This window comes from Saccopteryx leptura, chromosome 1 (assembly GCF_036850995.1).
Source record: "Saccopteryx leptura isolate mSacLep1 chromosome 1, mSacLep1_pri_phased_curated, whole genome shotgun sequence".
NCBI lineage: Eukaryota > Metazoa > Chordata > Mammalia > Chiroptera > Emballonuridae > Saccopteryx > Saccopteryx leptura.
The window spans coordinates 314556086-314574544 of record NC_089503.1 but is presented as its reverse complement, the minus strand read 5'-3'; the positions used below and the strand labels follow the sequence as shown (position 1 = coordinate 314574544).

Sequence of the window (18459 nt, the reverse complement as noted above, 5' to 3'; positions counted from 1 at the left end):
ATCATAAGATTAGAGTTAGTAGAGATTTGAAGATGTGATTTGGAGGCTGTGTGTTTCTGAGTAAAGGCAAGTGGGCCATGGCCATTAGTCTGTTGCCCTGTCCTTCCAGTGAGTGCTGGAGGCCTGGCCCGGCATGGGTCTGTCCCTCAGTGAGCTGCTGCGTGCCCCCCTGCATTGTGTGAGAGCACAGAAAGCCTCCTGTAGGGAGGGTAGGAAGAGACTCCCCACTCCCACCCCAGTGCATAGAACAGAACAGCTCTTGCTGATCAGGAGAATCCCAGCAGGGTGGCTTGCTCTCTTCTGTTTTTGAATAATGTAATCATTTTATTAAAATCTGACGCCCCTATGTTTCAGCACTTCGGTTTCTGTGAATGAATATTTGCTTACAATGATATTAAATCTACAAAATCCTAAATCCCAGTACCTCAGAGTTGTGAAGAACCTGGAAGTTTCTAATGCTCCATGTCCAGTATCCCCGCCCAACCAGCCTCCTCCTCCTCCTCAGTACATTCAGGTTTACACATCTCCCTGGGTGTCTGAGCTCAGATCAGCCAGCCCCTTGAGGGCAGGGCCTGAGTATGTCCCCTTGTTTATATCCTCACCTCCTCACCTAACAGAGAGCCAGCCCCTCATAGGTACTTATTAAGTGGTTTTAATTCCTCATTGAATTGGTTTTAGTTCTTTCTTTTGGTACTTTCCCTTGGGCCCTTTCAAATAAGTTCCTCCAATATTTAAAGATAACTCTCCAGGCCAACATGCATCCCACATCTTTCAAATCTTCTTTCTCTGATGTGATAAGTCACTTCATTGTCTTGATCTCATCTCTGAGTAGGGATGGTTGTTGTTTCTCCAAGCAGAGCCCATGACTTGGGGCTCCTCCATGAGCAGCACAGGGAGAGCCTGGTCGGCTTCTAGCTAGAGTCCAGATATGCTTTGAACACTGCAGGTGTCCTATCTGGAGAGAAGGCTAGTGGGACATTTGTTTGTTTCTTTTCTTTTCTTTCTTTCTTCTTTTTTTTTTTTTTTTTTTTTTTTTTTTTGGCGAGAAACAGGAAGGGAGATGAGAAGCATCAACTCATACTTGGGTCACTTTAGTTGTTCATTGATTGATTCTCGTATATTCCTTGACTGGAGTGCTCAGGCTGAGCCAGTGACCAATTGCTCAAGCCAGCAACCATGGGGTCATGTCTGTGATTCTATGCTCAAGCTGGCAACTGCACTCAAGGTGGTAAGCCTGCACTCAAACCAGTGACCTCGGGTCTTTAAACCTGGCTCTTCAGCGTCCCAGGTCAACGCTCTATCCACTGATTCACCACCAGTCAGGTCAACATTTGTTCTTAATGACCATCTTGCCAGAGAAGGCAGAAACTACATTTGGAAAGTCTGCTTTCTTCCTGTTATCCATATAAATTCACACTAGCTGCTTTAAACAGATTTATCCCTTCCCCCTTTTTTTCTGTGAGGAAAAAGAGTATATTTGTTCTTAGCTTCTGCCACCACTCACCAACAAGTCTTAGCTCATTGGGGTCCCCGCCTCTTTGTTTTGCATTCATCTTTGATTACAGGCCCCTCTGACTGCCCAGATGGTCTTTGAATGACTCCTTATGACATCAGAGCTTGTTGCTCACTTTGTCTCCTTGTGCTTCTGTTCTTAGTCTTTGCATAAAGCCTGGGTGACACTTTGGAAACCACTGCATTCTCTTCCATCATTCTTCCTTTCCTAAGACCTAAGCCCTGGAGTCTACTACTCCCTTTTGAACTCCTGGAACTCCAGCTTTCTAAGGAGTGCATATCTGGCTGGGCCTTTCCCAGCCTAAGCTGTTGTGGATTCTGAAATGGCACAGTCACTTTTTATTAAGGCTCTAATGTGTCCACCTCTGTCCTGTTCCAGCAAACCCTGCTGCTCATGGTCAAAGATATTTCTTGCCCTGGCCAGTTGTCTCAGTGGTAGTGTTGCCCAGCATGTGGATGTCTCGGGTTCGAGTCTCAGTTAGGGCCACACAGGAGAAATGACCATCTGCTTCTCCACCCTACCTTCTCTCTCTCTCTCTCTCTCTCTCTTTTCCTCTCCTGCAGCCATGGCTCCGTTGGAGCAAGTTGGCCCCGGGTACCGAGGCTGGCTTCATGGCCTCGCCTCAGGCACTAAAACAACTCAGTCACAGAGCAACACCCCATATGGGCAGAGCATCGCCTAGTAGGAGGCTTGCCAGGTGGATCTTGGTTGGGGCGTATGCGAGAGTCTGTCTCTCTGCTTCCCCACTTCTCACTGAATAAAAAAAAATTTTTTTTTCACCACACAGGACCAAAAGCTGAGCTGCTGTTGAGGTTTGGTCTCTGGGCAATGCCCAGCTCAGTGATGCTTGGCTAATGAAAGTGTAAACAGACCCAAAGGCCAGCATCTCTTCTGAGATGCTTATAGATCAAGTTCACTCAACTCCAGACTAAAGAAGCATCTGTGTTATGGTCCAACCTAACAATTCGTAGCTTTATATCTAACTCCAGACCGAGGCTAATTAGCATCATTTACAGTAAGTGGTAGTTACTGTTAGGACCGAAGCCTTTTCTATAGCTCACATGGCAGAGATTGCCGACAAGGCTCCTCTGAGGCTCCGTACCCTCCAGGCCCAACAGCATTACTTGTGACTCACCTAACATGGCAGAACTAGACCCAACAAAAATACAATCTGTATGCCGGGTGGATCCCGGTCGGGCGCATGCGGGAGTCTGTCTGACTGTCTCTCCCTGTTTCCAGCTTCAGAAAAATGAAAGAAAAAAAAAAAAAACAATCTGTAGCCTATAGTGGGTACCACTTAAAGATGTCATGTGCTGTCCAGATAGGCTAGGTTGTACTGCAGTGACAAACATCCCCCCAGATTTATTTTTTGTGACAGAGACAGAGAGAGGGAGAGATAGGGACAGACGGACAGGAAGGGAGAGAGATGAGAAGCATCAGTTCTTTGTTGCAGCACCTTAGTTGTTCATTGATTGCTTTCTTATATGTGCCTTGACCGGGGGTTACAGCAGACCAAGTGACCCCTTGCTCAAGCCAGCAACCTTGAGCTCAAGCTGGTGAGCCTTGCTCGAATCAGATGAGTCCAAGCCAGAGACCTCAGGGTTTCGAACCTGGGTCCTCTGCATCGCAGTCCGACACTCTATCTACTGCGTCACCACCTGGTTAGGCCCCCCAGATCTTAACACAACTATAGTTTATTCTTGTTCATGAAAGTTAGCTCAGGGTACAGGTAATAGTCCAGATTAACTCTCCTGTGGGTGGCACCTTAACCATCCAGGTGAATAGAGGTTTCACCTGCCTGAAGCTGCAGTGCCTGAAAGACACGACTTTTTCCACTCGGCCAGGGAAGAGGGGACTGAGTCAGTGAGCTCTGTAAAGTCCTTGGAAATGACTCACCTTGTGTCTGCCCCTGTTTCCCGGTCAGATCTAATGGCTGCCCCCAAGTTCAAGGGAGCTCAAAAATGCAGTTCCCACATACCCAATGTGGTGGACATCTGTAACGTCCTCCAAAGTCACTGTTCTCATCTTTTACACAGGTATTTTGATGAGCCAATGGAGTTAAGGAGCAGTTTTTCTAGTTGGGATGACAGTTCAGATTCCTACTGGAAGAAGAAGACCATCAAAGACACGGACACGATTCTGAAAACCACAGGCTACTCAGACAGGTATAAAGAGCAAAGTGTGGGCTTGTAAATAGTGAGTCCGTGGATCTCTAGGGAAAGTCTCCAGGACCAGTAAATGATTTTGTTCTTGGTCTCTTGGTCTGTTTTCTGACCTTAGCTTCCCCAGCATGTGATATAAATGGAATTATGCAGTAACTGTCCTGTTTAGACCAGTTTATTTGACTTCTCTTAGTGCCTTGAGACTCATTTGTTTCGTTGTGTTTATACCTCTTTATGGTTGAGTCTTTTTATCCATTCACCCTTTGAAGAATTGTCTCCAGTTTGGGGGGGTTATGAATGAAGGACTGTTTAATTTATTGTTCAAACCAGGGAACATTGCTAGTGCGAGGTGACACTACTAGTACCAGAGGGTTTGTGCTGGGTAACTGGAGTGTCCACTCATCCTGCTCTCTCCTTGTGCAGTGGGGAGCAGTGTCGTTACTCAGTCTTCACGAACTGGCCTGTGGAACCGTAGAGTCAAATAGCAGTCCTATTTTAAATGGAAAATTCCTTCAAATGTGTGGTTTGGATGTGTATTGATTTTTTTTTTACTAGAATTCTCAGGCTTTTTAAAAGTGGACTGAAATCCTTTTACAAAATTATTGCCTTTGACTATTTAAAAAAGTAAGATGGCATGTTATATACATTATAAATAAGAAACACCTTTGCCTCACCTCAAATTAATTTATCCTTTTTCTGGAATTTTTGTTTGGTTTTGGTTTTTTTGTGCTGAGAATATAAGATCTACTCTCTTAGCAAATTGCAGGTATACACTACAGAATTATTAGCAGTAGTCACCATTCTGCCCATTAGATACCCAGAGCTTGTTCATCTGATACATGAAAATGTGTGCTTTTGACCAATGTTTGCCCTTTGGCTCCCTGACCTTTTCCTGCCATTCTACTTTCTGTTTCTGAGTTTGATTTAAAAAAATTTTTTATTCCACTTATGAGATTATAAAGTATTTGTCTTTCTCTATCTTGCTTATTTCACTTAACATAGTATCCACCAGATTAATTCATGTTGTCACAAATGGCAAGGTCTCCTTTCTTATGGCAACATAATATCCCAGTGGTGTGTGTGTGTGTGTGTGTGTGTATGCGCCACATTTTCTTTACCCATTCACGTAGCTGGGGAAACCAGGCACTCAATCACTACCCTCACACTTTCCCCCGTGGGAGAAACTGTGGGCCAAGCAGGTCTCAGCCCCGAGCTGTGCCACCCCAGGGGAGGGGTGAGGGGGGCAAAGTGCAACTGTTCCTCTTCCCTTCTTTAGTGCACCTAGTCTTGGGCTTTTCTGCCCCATTGGTGTCCTAGAACCGCTCTGCTGGACTCCTGGACTCCCCCCACAAAGGCATCTTATCTGTGAATGATTGTCAAAACCAGTGTTCCATAGGAGGATGATGGTAGAAAGCTGCTGTTCTGCCATCTTGCTGATGTCACTCTTGTTTGGGCTGTTTCTAATTGTAGACCTACTACTCGCCGCAAGCCAGACTATGAGCCGGCTGAAAATACAGATGAGGCCCAGAAGAAGTTTGGCAATGTCAAGGCCATTTCATCAGACATGTACTTTGGAAGACAAGCTCAAGCTGATGTAGGTGTGCTGAGGGTGTCTGTATGGGCCCCGTTGAGGGGCCTGGGAGCTGTGGGAGCAGGTGCTGGGTGTGAGGGAGGCAGACTCAGTAGAAGGGGCTCCAGCCCCAGAGGGCTGTAGCCAGGACTCAAACCCGTGTCCTTCTGACGAGTCACCACACCTTGCTGCCCCAGCGATGGGAGGGATTGGAAGGCAGCACTGTCCCTCATAGCTCTCTTACTCCAACCTCAGTGTTTTGAATAGCCATCCTTTCAATATCTTTTGAATAAACTTGAAGCAATTTTGATACCAGCTGTAATTTACTTAATAATTTTTAACCATAGTTAAATGAAATACATAGGTATGTTTTCAGATGGTAGCTACACTGCTCAAAAAACTTAGGGGATGATTCAAAATGAATATGAAGTGTTGAAATATCCCCTAATTTTTGTGAGCAGTATATAATTATTTTAGGTTGTTGCATCTTTTCTGAGCAATGTTAGTGAGCTAGTCTTAGTGGAATCTTGCTGAGCACCAAAACTCACATGGAAATGGAGAGGCGTAGGCTTCTTTCTAATCCGAAGCACTCCTGTGCTTATGCAAGGTGGCATGATGCTTACATGGAGCTCTTGGAAACAAGTGGACACTGGGCTTCTTGGACTACCCAGAGAATTCTTCCTTAAATAACGTGAATTTGATTTTGTGGCAGTAGAGCTTTCACCACATCTTGAGAACATTTAGAGTACCATTAGGCTTTCCCCCAACCCCTAAAATCTGCCTTGCTTTGATTTATTTATTTATATTTATTTTAGAGAGAGAGAGAGAGAGACAGGAAGGGAGAGTTGGAGGGAGGAGAGAGATGAGAAGTATCAACTCATAGTTGCTTCACTTGTTCATTGATTGCTTTCTCATATGCGCCTTGACGGGGTGGGGGTGTTGGGGGGCTCTAACTGAGCCAGTGACCCTTGCTCAAGCCAGCGACCTTGGGCCTTAAAGTTGACAACATTCAAGTTCAGTTACAAATGATATCATGGGTGTTGGAAGAGAGCTTCTCGGTTCAGCCCTTCCTGGGCGGTGGGTGAGAGCAGCCCTGCGACGGACAGGTCACTCTCTCCCCTCCGGCTTCCCCGCGCACTGACTGCTGGCCATGGTGCTGTTTGTCCATCTATCTGCTTGTGACCTGCCGAACGTAAGCATCATGCCACCTGCCCTACCATGGTAGTGGCGTTCTGCTGCTGTTGGCGAGAGAGAGAGCCTCAGCGACAGAGGCAGATGTAACAGCAGGCACACCAGGCACACGCCCTGGGCCCCGACTTCTGAAGGGCCTCGCAAACCCCAACTTTACACTTTTTTCTAATGACACCAAGTTTGCTTTCATATGTGCAATTTTAACATTAACAATACATAATATTTTTTATTTATTTAAAAATATGGTTAACGTGTATTTTTATTTTTCCTGTCTCTCTTTTTTTTTTAAGGGGCCCAATATTTTCTTCTATGTCCGGGGCCTCAACCGACCTTAATCTGCCTCTACTCGGGGACACATTCAAATGACAACTCAACAATGATTCTTTTTGTAAAATATCCTCATGGTGTTCGGAGCCTAATGCTTCCTTTACCTGTCTTGTCTAGTATGAAACCCGGGCTCGGCTGGAGAGGCTTTCCGGAAGTTCCTCCATTAGCTCAGCGGACCTGTTTGACGAGCAGAGGAAGCAGCCGTCAGGTGAGGGGAGGGCGGGCAGCCCCAGACTTGGTGTCCATTGTATCCCGGCATGAGGACATGTTCTCTCGTTAGGACTTGTTGTTTTACAAGACTATTAGCAGCCGTTATTGGATGCTCCTATCTCCCCTGTGAGTCAGGTAAAGAGGAAGTTATCACTCCAGGCTTCGCATGTGATGAGACCAAGTCGTGTAATTTAAGCAGCATCCCCCAACTTACCTGGCAAGTCACCTTCCTGAAACACTGTTGCAGATGAGTGTTCCCAACACAGTGTGAACGTGGTGTCTGATCCCATGTATCACAGCCCTAAGCTCCTGTGTGATGCTGGCCGCTCTCTAACTGTGAGACCCTGAACAGTTTTTGTCACCTTCAGCCTCAGTCTCCTCTCTAAAGTGGGTAGATAATACCCACCTCACAAAGTTGTGCTGAGGCTTAAATGAGGGCCTGTCCATAAAGTGCCCCTTGGGGTCAGGCACATGGCAGACCCTCCCGGGCCCCAGGGGCGGTGGAGCGGATGGAACAGGTGACTCCACCAGCCTCAGTCTTCCAGGGAAGAAGGGAAGACAACGCAGGCAGGCAGGCAGAGAGGCATTTTCTGTCTCCCGATCCCTCGTCAGGGTCCAGACTCCTGTGGGGAGATGTCCAGAAGTGCCAGGGACTAGGCCTGAGGGCGGGCCTGCCCTGGATGCCCAGAACTGTGTCACCCTCCACTCTGCCTCTCTTTCCCGAGCCATAGGAAAGCCATGTTTGAGTCCCACAAGGGCTCAGCCAGGCCACAAGGTTAGGGGAAGTGTCGTTGTGTCCCTCTAGTGTCACACTAACATTTAAAGGAGCAGTGTCTTCTGAGGTTATATCAGGAACCTGCTCATCAGCAGGAGAGCCCAAGTGGAGTATCTCCAGAGCTGGTTTGCAACCCTGGAGGAGCTGGGCATGTGTATGCAGTGACCAACACGGGTGGCCACTTAGTCTGCAGCCATACAGAACAACCATTTTATTTTATTTTTTATTTTATTTTATTTTTTTTAATTTATTTTTTACAGGGACAGATAGGGACAGACAGACAGGAACGGAGAGAGATGAGAAGCATCAATCATCAGTCTTTCGCTGGGACACCCTTGTTGTTCATTGATTGCTTTCTCATATGTGCCCCGACCGTGGGCCTTCAGCAGACCCAGCAACCCCCTGCCCGAGCCAGTGACCTTGGGTCCAAGCTGGTGAGCTTTTTTTGCTCAAGCCAGGTGAGCCCGTGCTCAAGCTGGCAACCTTGGGGTCTCGAACCTGGGTCCTTCCGCATCCCAGTCCAACGCTCTATCCACTGCGCCACCACCTGGTCAGGCCAGAACAATCATTTTTTGAGTCCAGAGAAAAACTACTTCAACAGAACTTAGAGGACAGACCTGGGTGCCCAGGGCCTTCTGTATCGGGATTCGGGGGTGTCAGAAAGCCCTGGGGGTGTGGTAGGCACTGCCAGGCAGCTGTGCTGCAGAGAGAAGGCATGTTCCAGCCTGGCGGTGCCTGGGTTGCTGAGCTGACCACAGAGACAGGTGGGGACAGGGGCCTCGGCCACTGCAGGGTAGCCTCCGGGCTGGGAGCACCCTTGGGCTTCGCCCCCAGTCTCCATCAGGATGGGCTGTTGCTCTGGGTCAGGCCACGTTCTGACTGGGTGCTCGCTGCCCTGCATGGGCTGTGGGTGGGTGTGGCTCGTGGGCTGTGTTCTCATTGCCAGCTGTCAGTATCCTGGCCTCTTATCAAGGCAGCTTCCTTTGTGACCAGTGCTGGCGGAGGGTGCTCGCCCTGCGGAGGGCTCCCAGCAGTCCCGCTTCCGCCCCCTGTGGGTTGGTGCTGGGTCACCTCAGAGGAGCTCTGGAACAGGTGTAGATCAGTCCAAGAAACAATGTGTTGAAAATCACCTCTGGCAGTGTTTGCTTTTGTAATTAAAATTGCTGGGAGTTTCACTCTGAAATATTATTGCTTGCTAAAAAACCTTTTGGAGATCAAATGAGAGCAGGCTTTTCAACTGTGGAAGGAAAACTGTGTCCAGCCTATGTTTACCTTTCTATCCCTTTCAGAGAACAAAGATCCATTAATTGCTTTGGCCCTTTGTGAGTCCCAGACAAACTGGTTTGTGGGGACCTGCAGTCATAGTAAGGGAGCACCTTAGCATGCGAGGCCGTCCGGAAACCTTACCCTGACCCTGGCTGGCCAGTTCGTGTTAAATGTCCTCAGCAGCAGGCCTACTGTTAGCAGAGCAGAGAGTGGGGAAGAGGCGGGACCATAGTCCATAGATGAAGGAACCTCTTCCTGAGGAAGCAGTTTGCACTGCCTGTCATTTCCTGGAGCCCATTGTGTCACCTGAGCCCACTTGGGCTGCCTTTGACCACTGCTGCACCCCCTCCAGCCTGCCGCCCTGGGCACCCTCAGAGAAAACACACCACCCCGGGGCCTGAGGAGGGGTGAGACTTTGTCAGACACAGGAGATCTGCAGTTGGTTTTGTCAAGTTTGGAGCCCAGGGCAGCAGATCTGCAAGGTAGGAGGAAACTTCCTTGCTGGGGACCTGTCATCTGCTCCAGGAGTTGCTGAGTTACTTACACCCCCAGGAGTTTAGATCATTAGTGAGGAATGTAAGTAATGAAAACACAGTAACGAAGCCTAACTCAGATCTGAGTTTGTCTCTCTGATGCACAGTCTGAGGAGGCAGTTTGGGGCTGATGCATTGTGTTCCTTGCATCAGGGACCCAGGCCCCCTTCATCTTGTCCATGATCTCCATTTTCTACTTCACCTCATGCCCAGTATGGCTGTGCCAGCTCTAGCCATCACATCTGCATTCCAGCTAGCAGGAAGGAAGAAGAGGGAAGGCAAAGGATATGCCCTGCCCCGTAAGCACTTTTGTCTACATCCTACTGACCAAAACTCTTATCAATTGAACATACTTTGCGGCAAGGGTTAGAACTCAGGAGTTCTGGACAGAAAAGGGGAGGAGAGGAATTAGATGGGGGACTCTTAGCCATCTCAGGGTGCCTGGAGACTGAGTGTAGCCAGTGAGGGATTGCTGTTTCACAGCTGCGCTGCCCAGGCCCAGGGAAGGTGCTGAGGAGGGCCAGACATCGGAAGGGCTCTGGTCCTGCTTCAGTTGTGTTCTCTTTAAGCATTTCTCGACTTAGAAACTCCTAAGGGGAGGTGCTTCCCTGAGGAATGGAGGTGTCCCCGCTGACCTCTGGTCCACACCTATGCGGCCACTCGGGACCTCTCCACAGAGGCGAAGCTGTCCCACAGCCCCTTTTCATAGCCTCCCCGTGTGGTGGGCGTGGGGACAGTGCTGTGGGTGTACACACCATCTCTCCTGAGTGTGTCTGTTCTATTTTATTCTTGGAAAGGGACCTGGCTTCTATCGCTTAAGTGGCAGGTGGGTGTAGATGGGTCATTATGGAGCCAAAGGGGCAGCTGGGTTGGCTCCCAGAGGACCTGCAGGGTTTGTTCTCACAGTCCCAGAGCCCCGCCAGCATCCTACTACAATTGTGTGACAGAAGTTCACCCCAGAGTCCCAGTTGTCAACTGTTGTTCAAACACTGATGAACTTCACCTCTTTGGGTGACAGTATGCTAGTGTTTACATTGAGGCAGCCAGAACTTAGTGACAGAACCCCACTGTCACTGGCCTCGGTGGGGAAGGTGAGGGATTGGCCTCTGTACCTGGGAGGCCTGGCAGTGAGTTTGACTGCAGCTCAGGTGCAGAGAGCAGCGCAGGACAGACCCACCTATTTGGCTCACCTCCCTGGGGAGCCTCACTCTCTTGCGCAGACTTTTTCCCCCTGTCCTTGAGCAGCAAGTGGCGGGGGACAGCCATAGTCACGGCTGTGGTGGGGCCAAGGCACCCCAGAGCAAGCAGTGGTTCCTCTCACTTGAGTATACATCATCCAGGGAAGGCTCTGGTTGGCCAGGCCCAGGTCACGTGCCCAAACCTTTGGGGAGGGAGAAGGGGCGAGGCCACCGGCCACCCAGAGGAAGGGAGGAGGGCTTTCCCGGAAGAGGGGAAGGGTGCTGAGCTCACATAAACCACAAATGTCCACCTCCCCATCACTGAGGACCCACCTGTCGGGCCTTGTGTGAGCACCCAGAGTTTAAAGAACCGTTCCAGCGGTACACAGCTTGGAAGTGGCAGCACCAGTGTTGAGCCTGCGGTGGCCTTCAGACCCAGTGCCACAGCCTCCCTCATGTGGGGTCTTGCAGCTCGTGTTATATGCAAAACGGGACTGGTGCCAAAACCCAAGTCCTGACCCCGCTGCAGGGTCCTTTCCCATGATGGGGTCTGCTGCTTATGGGAGCAGGGGTGGGCAGGGAGCCACCAGCTCTAAAGTCATCAAGTGCCCTGGCACTGGTCATGCAGCTGTGGTGGCAGAGTGACAAGCCAGCGTCTGCTCTGTGCGCAGGAAACTACAACCTGACGAGCGTGCTGCCCGCCGCCCCCGACATGGCCCAGCTGAAGCAGGGAGTGAGGTCCGTGGCTGGGAAGCTCTCTGTCTTTGCTAACGGGGTCATGACTTCCATCCAGGTCAGTCCGACTGCAATGACGTTCTCTAGTATGATAGTGGGTTCGTAGTCTTGAAAATGAGATTTGGACCACTCTTAAATTGCTAGCAAATTAGATTTGATGTTATTGATTTATATGTTTGTTACAATGTAACCCAGAACATCATAAAAACTTAAAATTATAATTTTATATTTGTTAGAATGTTTTAATTTATGATTGTAGGGAAATTGTTACGGAAACTATCATGATTGTTATGTACTTTTTCCCAATATTGAAACAGAAATATTAAGAAGAAAATTAAAGTAACCCATAATCCTACCACACAGGGGAACATCTGTTAGTATTTTGGTATATTTTATCTTAGTTCTAGATTTCTCTGCATTTTTTTTATCTTTAAAAAGATATTGATAGCCTGACCAGGCGGTGGCGCATTGGATAGAGCGTCAGACTGGGATGAGGAAGACCCAGGTTTGAGACCCCGAGGTCACCAGCTTGACCACGGGCTCATCTGGTTTGAGCAAAAGCTCACCAGCTTGAGCCCAAGGTCGCTGGCTTGAGCAAGGGGTTACTCGGTCTGCTGAAGGACCACGGTCAAGGCACATGTGAGAAAGCAATCAGTGAACAACTAAGGTGTCGCACCAAAAAACTAATGATTGATGCTTCTCATCTCTCTTCGTTCCTGTCTGTCCCTATCTATCCCTCTCTCTGACTCTCTCTGTCTCTCTCTGTCCCTGTAAAAAGAAAAAAAAAAAAGGCTCACCAGCTTGGACCAAAGGTCGCTGGCTCGAGCAAGGGGTTACTCGGTCTGCTGAAGGCCCGCGGTCAAGGCACATATGAGAAAGCAATCAATGAACAACTAAGGAACCGCAACGAAGAACTGATGTTTCTCATCTCTCTTTCTTCCTGTCTGTCTGTCCCTCTCTCTGACTCTCTCTGTCTTTCCCACACACACAAAAAAAGATATTGATAAAGATTTTTATTGATTAATTTTAGTAAGAGACAGGAAGATTGATCTGTTCCTGTATATGCCCTGACTGGGGATCAAACTGGCAACCTCTGTGCTTCTGGATAATGTTCCAACCAACTGAGCTATCCGGCAGGGCCCCATTTTATAGTTTACCCTCTTTTAATACCCCCATTCTATAGGTAAAGAAACAGAGGCACAGAGAGGTTAAGTTGCTTCACTCAGCCAAACCAGAATTTCAGGGTTCAGGCTTCAAATGGGTTCTTCTGTCCTCCCATCATATTTGCCTCCCAGAGGGTTGGCCTGCACTGCCCACCTCTCAGACACTGTCCTTCCCCCCCCCCCCCCGCAGTCCTTCCCACAGCCAGGGGCCACGCGGTCCTCCGCTTGCTGTCCTTCCTCCGGGGTGTGTTCACAGCAGGTGACAGACGGGGTGCAGTGTCGGTGTGGTGGGCACGGGGAACCGATGCTGCATGTGACTCACTTGGGTTCTCTCCCTTAGGATCGCTATGGTTCTTAATACTGATGTCATGCATTGTTTGGAGAAATTCCTCTTTAATGAACCAGCAACCACTTCGTGGACTGCAGTGAAGACCGGCCAGTTTTGCATATTGTTCTGCTACCTTTTCGTGTGGTATAGATACATTGCTGACATCTAACATCTCTTTTGATGTAGTAGCTTTATTGTCCTATTTTGCATTCCTTTCTGCACATGCATGTCCCTGCTTTATTTTCATGGAATCTTTAGTTCCAACGACTGGGGCCCAGGAGACATGGGGCCCTCCCCCCTCTCCAAGGATAGAGAGACTTTGTGTGTGTGTGGGGGGGTGGTCTCAGCACATAGACTTACGGGCTAGGGGCCACCAGAATCAGCTGATGCCAGATGGGCCTAGAAAAACAAAATTCACAACACAGGTTTCATTAAAAATGGAGCAAAGACTAAAATCAAAAGGCCAAAAATGACTGGTGTCTGATTGGACAAATCGCTTCATTTCTGTTTCCACATGTTAAGGTGATTTCAAAATAATGTTTAAAGTCGTCTGTCCCTTTGTAAATGGTTTCTTTTGTATGATCTGTAAATTCAAAAATAATCTTCAGTGAGTGCTTTTAACAAATCTAAGCTTCTGCCAGAGGCAGATTTAATGGTGGGCCCACCAGGTGCGCACCCTGGGCCCTGACTTCTGAAGGTCCCCACAAAACCCCAACTTTCCACTTTTTTCTAATGTAAGGAGCCCAATATTTTCTCCTGCGCCTGGGGCCTCAATCGACTGTAATCTGCCTCTGGCTTCTGCATTGTCAAGGGAACCAAACTTTGACAAGGTGTGACTGTTTGAATTGATGAGAAACATAAGGTGGGAATTCCCTAAGTGCTTTTATAAATCAATATAGTGTACAGAATTAAACATTGAGTCAGGTAAGGAAATATGCCCATGGAAAACACTTCAGTATATGGGAAAAAAGTCGTTGTAACTGGGTGGTTTTGTTAATATTTTTTATCTTAATCTTCATTTTCAAAAAATTGCAGAATGTGTATAAATTAATAAAGAAAAATAATTTGGCTGTGTTTTAGACAGCATTAGAATATATTGTTTAGAACAGTAAACTGTATTTGAAATTTGATGAACCAGAAATGTGGTTTCAACTGAATATTTTGTGACTCTTTCTTAAAAGCTCCAATTTGTAGACTTCTAAATAAATAGTTGCTGTAGACTACATCGCCGACTTTTCTTTACAAAAGCTTGAGATGAATCATCAGTGAAGGCTCATGGTATAACACTGATGTATGTTCGAATGAGGATATCATTTCTGATGAATCTGTTTTGTTTTGTTTTTTAATCTGTTTTTAATGTATGTTTGGGGCCCTGTGGGCTATGGTCATTACCTGAGATAGCACGGTGGTGGGTGGGGATGTCCCTGCTGATAGTGTGGGTGTGCCAAGTGCATCTCTCAAGCCTAAAGGGCTGTCATGACAAGATAGCCCAGACTGGGGGCCTGAACAACAGAGTGCATTATCCCACAGTTCTGGAGACCGGAGGTCCGAGGTCAAGGTGCTGTCGGGATGGTTACTGGAGAGGCCTGTCCCAGGCCAGGGGAAGGCCACCTTCTCTGCTGTGTCTCATGTTGCTTGTCCTGGCAGAGAGCCAGAGATTGCCAGTGTCTCTTAAGAACTCAGTTCTATGGGACCTATGCCTCACCATTATGATGTTTAACTTTACTTCCTAAAGGCCCCATCTCCAAATACAGTCCCATTGAGAATTAGGGCTTCTACATGGGAATTTTAGGGGGACAGAGTTTAGTCCATAGCAATGTCCATGAGGAATTCTCACACTGGGTTGCCTGCTCCAGGCTGGCGTCTGGGCTCAGTGCATCTCCCAGAAATTTGCTCCTCACAGGTTATATTCTCATTTATCGGGGTGGGGGTGGGGGGGGTCAGACTGCTGAAGGTCACTTCCTCTGACCCTGAATGTGCCCTTTTTCCCCTCATCATTACACTTGCTCACAGGGAAGGGCCTTGGCAGAGAGGACACTGATCTCAGGCTTTACTGTGAAGGGTGAGTTCGTCAGCTGCAGGGCCGGTGCTGGCAGGAGCCCCAGCGTGCGTGTGCGTGGATCTGTGCGTGCCTGTGTGTGAGTGTGACTTTAGTTGTGTTTCCAGCCCATTTATCCTTGGGCCTTGGTGTTTTGTTTTATAATCAGTTAGCATGAGTGCTCATAGAGTAAAGAACATGGTGATTTGAAATCCAAGGGCCAGATGATATTTCTGGGGAGCTGGGGAAACATAGGAGGGAGCAGGGAAGAGGAGGGTGTGCTTTACGTAGCCCTTGGCCAGAACAAATTCACTTTGAAAATCCAGTATTTTTTGATCACCTTGGAGAGCTGTTAGGAATATAAGCAAACAGATATAGAGATGTAGGTGCTGCTTTGAAGAGGGGGTGTGCCCAGTTTACTGCGAACTCACCCTTCACAGTAAAGCCTGAGATCAGTGTCCTCTCTGCCAAGGCCCTTCCCTGTGAGCAAGTGTAATGATGAGGGGAAAAAAGGGCACATTTAGGGTCAGGGAAGTGACCTTCAGCAGTCTGACCCTCCCCCCCCCCCCCCGATAAATGAGAATATAACCTGTGAGGAGCAAATTTCTGGGAGATGCACTGAGCCCAGACGCCAGCCTGGAGCAGGCAACCCAGTGTGAGAATTCCTCATGGACACTGCTATGGACTAAACTCTGTCCCCCTAAAATTCCCATGTAGAAGCCCTAACTCTCAATGGGACTGAGGGACTGTTTCAACCCAACAGCAGAGATCAGGGCATCCCCACATAGGGAGAGAAGCCGCCTGTGGGCCTGTGGCGAACAGGGCCAGAGCCAGCAAGCTCCCCCCCACACCTGAAGGTGTTGTAAAGTACCGTACCTCACTTCCATAGGTTTACTTAGAGATACCAAGTCCAGATGAATTTTGAAGGAGTTTTATTAAATGAGATTTATTAATATGCCGGCCACATATGACTAACACGGGGCATATCTGACCCAAATCGTGCAGCCCCAAATGTATCTCAGAGGCTGGTCATATACCCTTTGACCACATACAGGTTGGGGGGCATTAAAGCATGACACAATCATTAACAAGCTTATAACATTTGTCTAGGGCAGTGGTAGTCAACCTGGTCCCTACCGCCCACTAGTGGGCATCCCAGCTTTCATGGTGGGCAGTAGCAGAGCAACCAAAGAATAAATAAAAATATAGATTTAACTATAGTAGGTTGTTTTATAAAGATTTATTCTGCCAAACTTAACAAAAATCTGACATGAAGTACTTGGTAAGTAATTATTATTATATGCTTTAACTTGCTGTAACTGCTTTATAAATTTTATAAAGTAAAGTTACTTCCCTACTTTATAAATCACCATTACTGTGGAACTGGGGGGCGGTTAGAAAATTTTACTACTAACAGAGATACAAAAGTGGGTGGTAGGTATAAAAAGGTTGACTACCCCTGGTCTAGGGGATTTAAAAAACATTAAAACTTTCGAGGTAACACAATGGTGATGTCATTTTACATATTAACATACATTCATAAACCTTCTAGTGTCTATCTCCCCTCCTTTGCCTAGAGGTACACGTTAATCTCAGATTCCAGGAAGGGAGTGAGAGCTAAAATCAGTGTAGGGTGGTGTGTAAATATTGTCTCTTATTGAAAGGGAAAGGAAGTTCTTCAGATAACCTTAATCCTTTCAGAGAACTAAAACTAAATGACCCAGTTGTCCTTGTAAGCCAGGAGACTTTCATATCCTTCGCCCTCCATTTTCCAAAGAAAGGACAGGACAAAAAGCCTGACTTTTCTTCTTTAAAATGGCGTTGCCAATACTAAGTTTTACAGTTCTCTGGCACCTTACCACATTCCCCACTGGTTTTATATCCTGAGTCAAATCCTTGACTCATTTTAATGAGGTGCATGAGGCAATCCTTAATTTTTATAAATTTTCTTAATTATTCAGAAATAACTGACTTTTATAACAATTTACTTTCTTCCTTTCTCTTTCAAAAAGTATTGCTGCCTGACCTGTGGTGACGCAGTGGATAAAGCGTCAACCTGGAAACACTGAGGTTGCCGGTTCAAAACCCTGGCTTGCCTGGTTAAGGCACATATGGGAGTTGATGCTTCCTGCTCCTCCCCCTTCTCTTTCTCTCTCTCTCTCTCTTCCCCCTCTCTAAAATAAAAAAAATAAAAAAAAAAAAGTATTGCTGTACCCTATACCTTTTATTACTATACAATTTCTTTTAGTCAGAACTCTTAAGGCCCTGGCCGGTTGGCTCAGCGGTAGAGCATCGGCCTGGCATGCGGGGGACCCGGGTTCGATTCCCAGCCAGGGCACATAGGAGAAGCGCCCATTTGCTTCTCCACCCCCCCCCTCCTTCCTCTCTGTCTCTCTCTTCCCCTCCCGCAGCCAAGGCTCCATTGGAGCAAAGATGGCCCGGGCGCTGGGGATGGCTCCTTGGCCTCTGCCCCAGGCGCTGGAGTGGCTCTGGTCGCAACAGAGCGACGCCCCAGAGGGGCAGAGCATCGCCCCTGGTGGGCGTGCCGGGTGGATCCCGGTCGGGCGCATGCAGGAGTCTGTCTGACTGTCTCTCCCCGTTTCCAGTTTCAGAAAAAACTAAAAAAAAAAGAAAAAAAGAACTCTTAAAAAAAACTTAACTTTTAGTGACAACCAAGTTGGATTTTCTTTTATCCCAGTTTCCCTTCTTCCCCAAAGTCTAATTAAAAGAGGTCCTCAGTGAGTTTCTTCAGGCATTAACTGTGCGTAGACCAACCAGCTTCCAGTTTGTGGCTGGAACAGGGCATGCCGTCCTTTTTAGGGTTAATTTACAAGGGTTGATGGGGTCAGTCTTTGCTGTCCACGAGGGTGTTTCTGCTAGGACTGCAGGTTTCAACCGGCTATGGTGGACCCAGGCAGATATGCCTTCTACCTTGGCAGCAGTGGGAGTGCTCAGGATCACGGTGTGTGGACCTGTCCACGTGGGAGTCAGTCCTTGGGTGATGTACTTTGTAAAGCCAGAAGCAGGGGCTACCATCACAGCAGCCCAGCCCATGCAGGTTCACATTGGATTTGGACAGTCGGTAAAGAAACAACGGAGCCACAAACTGGTGGGCCATAGTCTTTAATCCTAGCTTGCACCCGGCGGGCAAGTAAAAACTCACACTGGGCTCCAAAACCCACTCACATTCAGTGCTCACAAAGCCACTGACCTATCCGAGTTTCCTAGAATCAAAGGTTTCTAGCTCACCAGCCTTATTCTCCTCAGTTCCCCATCTCCTTCCTTCACCAGCGTCAAACTGCACAAACTGGCCTTTCACTCAGCACTCCGCCATCTCGGCTGCTTCTCCTGGCCACATGGCCTCTTTCTGCTCTCTGCTCCCTCTGCTCTCATCCCAGGAACCAAGAGCGCAAGCTCCCGCTCCGTCCCCATTTTATAGTGTAGAAATCCAAACTCTTAATCCAATATAC

General features: G+C 47.8%; 1 protein-coding gene across 1 annotated transcript in view; it reads left to right on the top strand.

Annotated features, from left to right (window-relative positions):
• Window positions 1-14174, top strand: part of ARFGAP3 (ADP ribosylation factor GTPase activating protein 3) — a 57799-nt gene extending 43625 nt beyond the window's left edge. Inside the window, exons 12-16 of the mRNA XM_066358587.1 lie at window positions 3550-3678; window positions 5146-5269; window positions 6881-6971; window positions 11397-11518; window positions 12964-14174. Coding sequence (XP_066214684.1) covers window positions 3550-3678; window positions 5146-5269; window positions 6881-6971; window positions 11397-11518; window positions 12964-12981 — 484 coding nt within the window. The 3' untranslated portion in view covers window positions 12982-14174. The remainder of the gene's footprint in view (window positions 1-3549; window positions 3679-5145; window positions 5270-6880; window positions 6972-11396; window positions 11519-12963) is intronic.
• Window positions 14175-18459: the final 4285 nt, after the last annotated feature.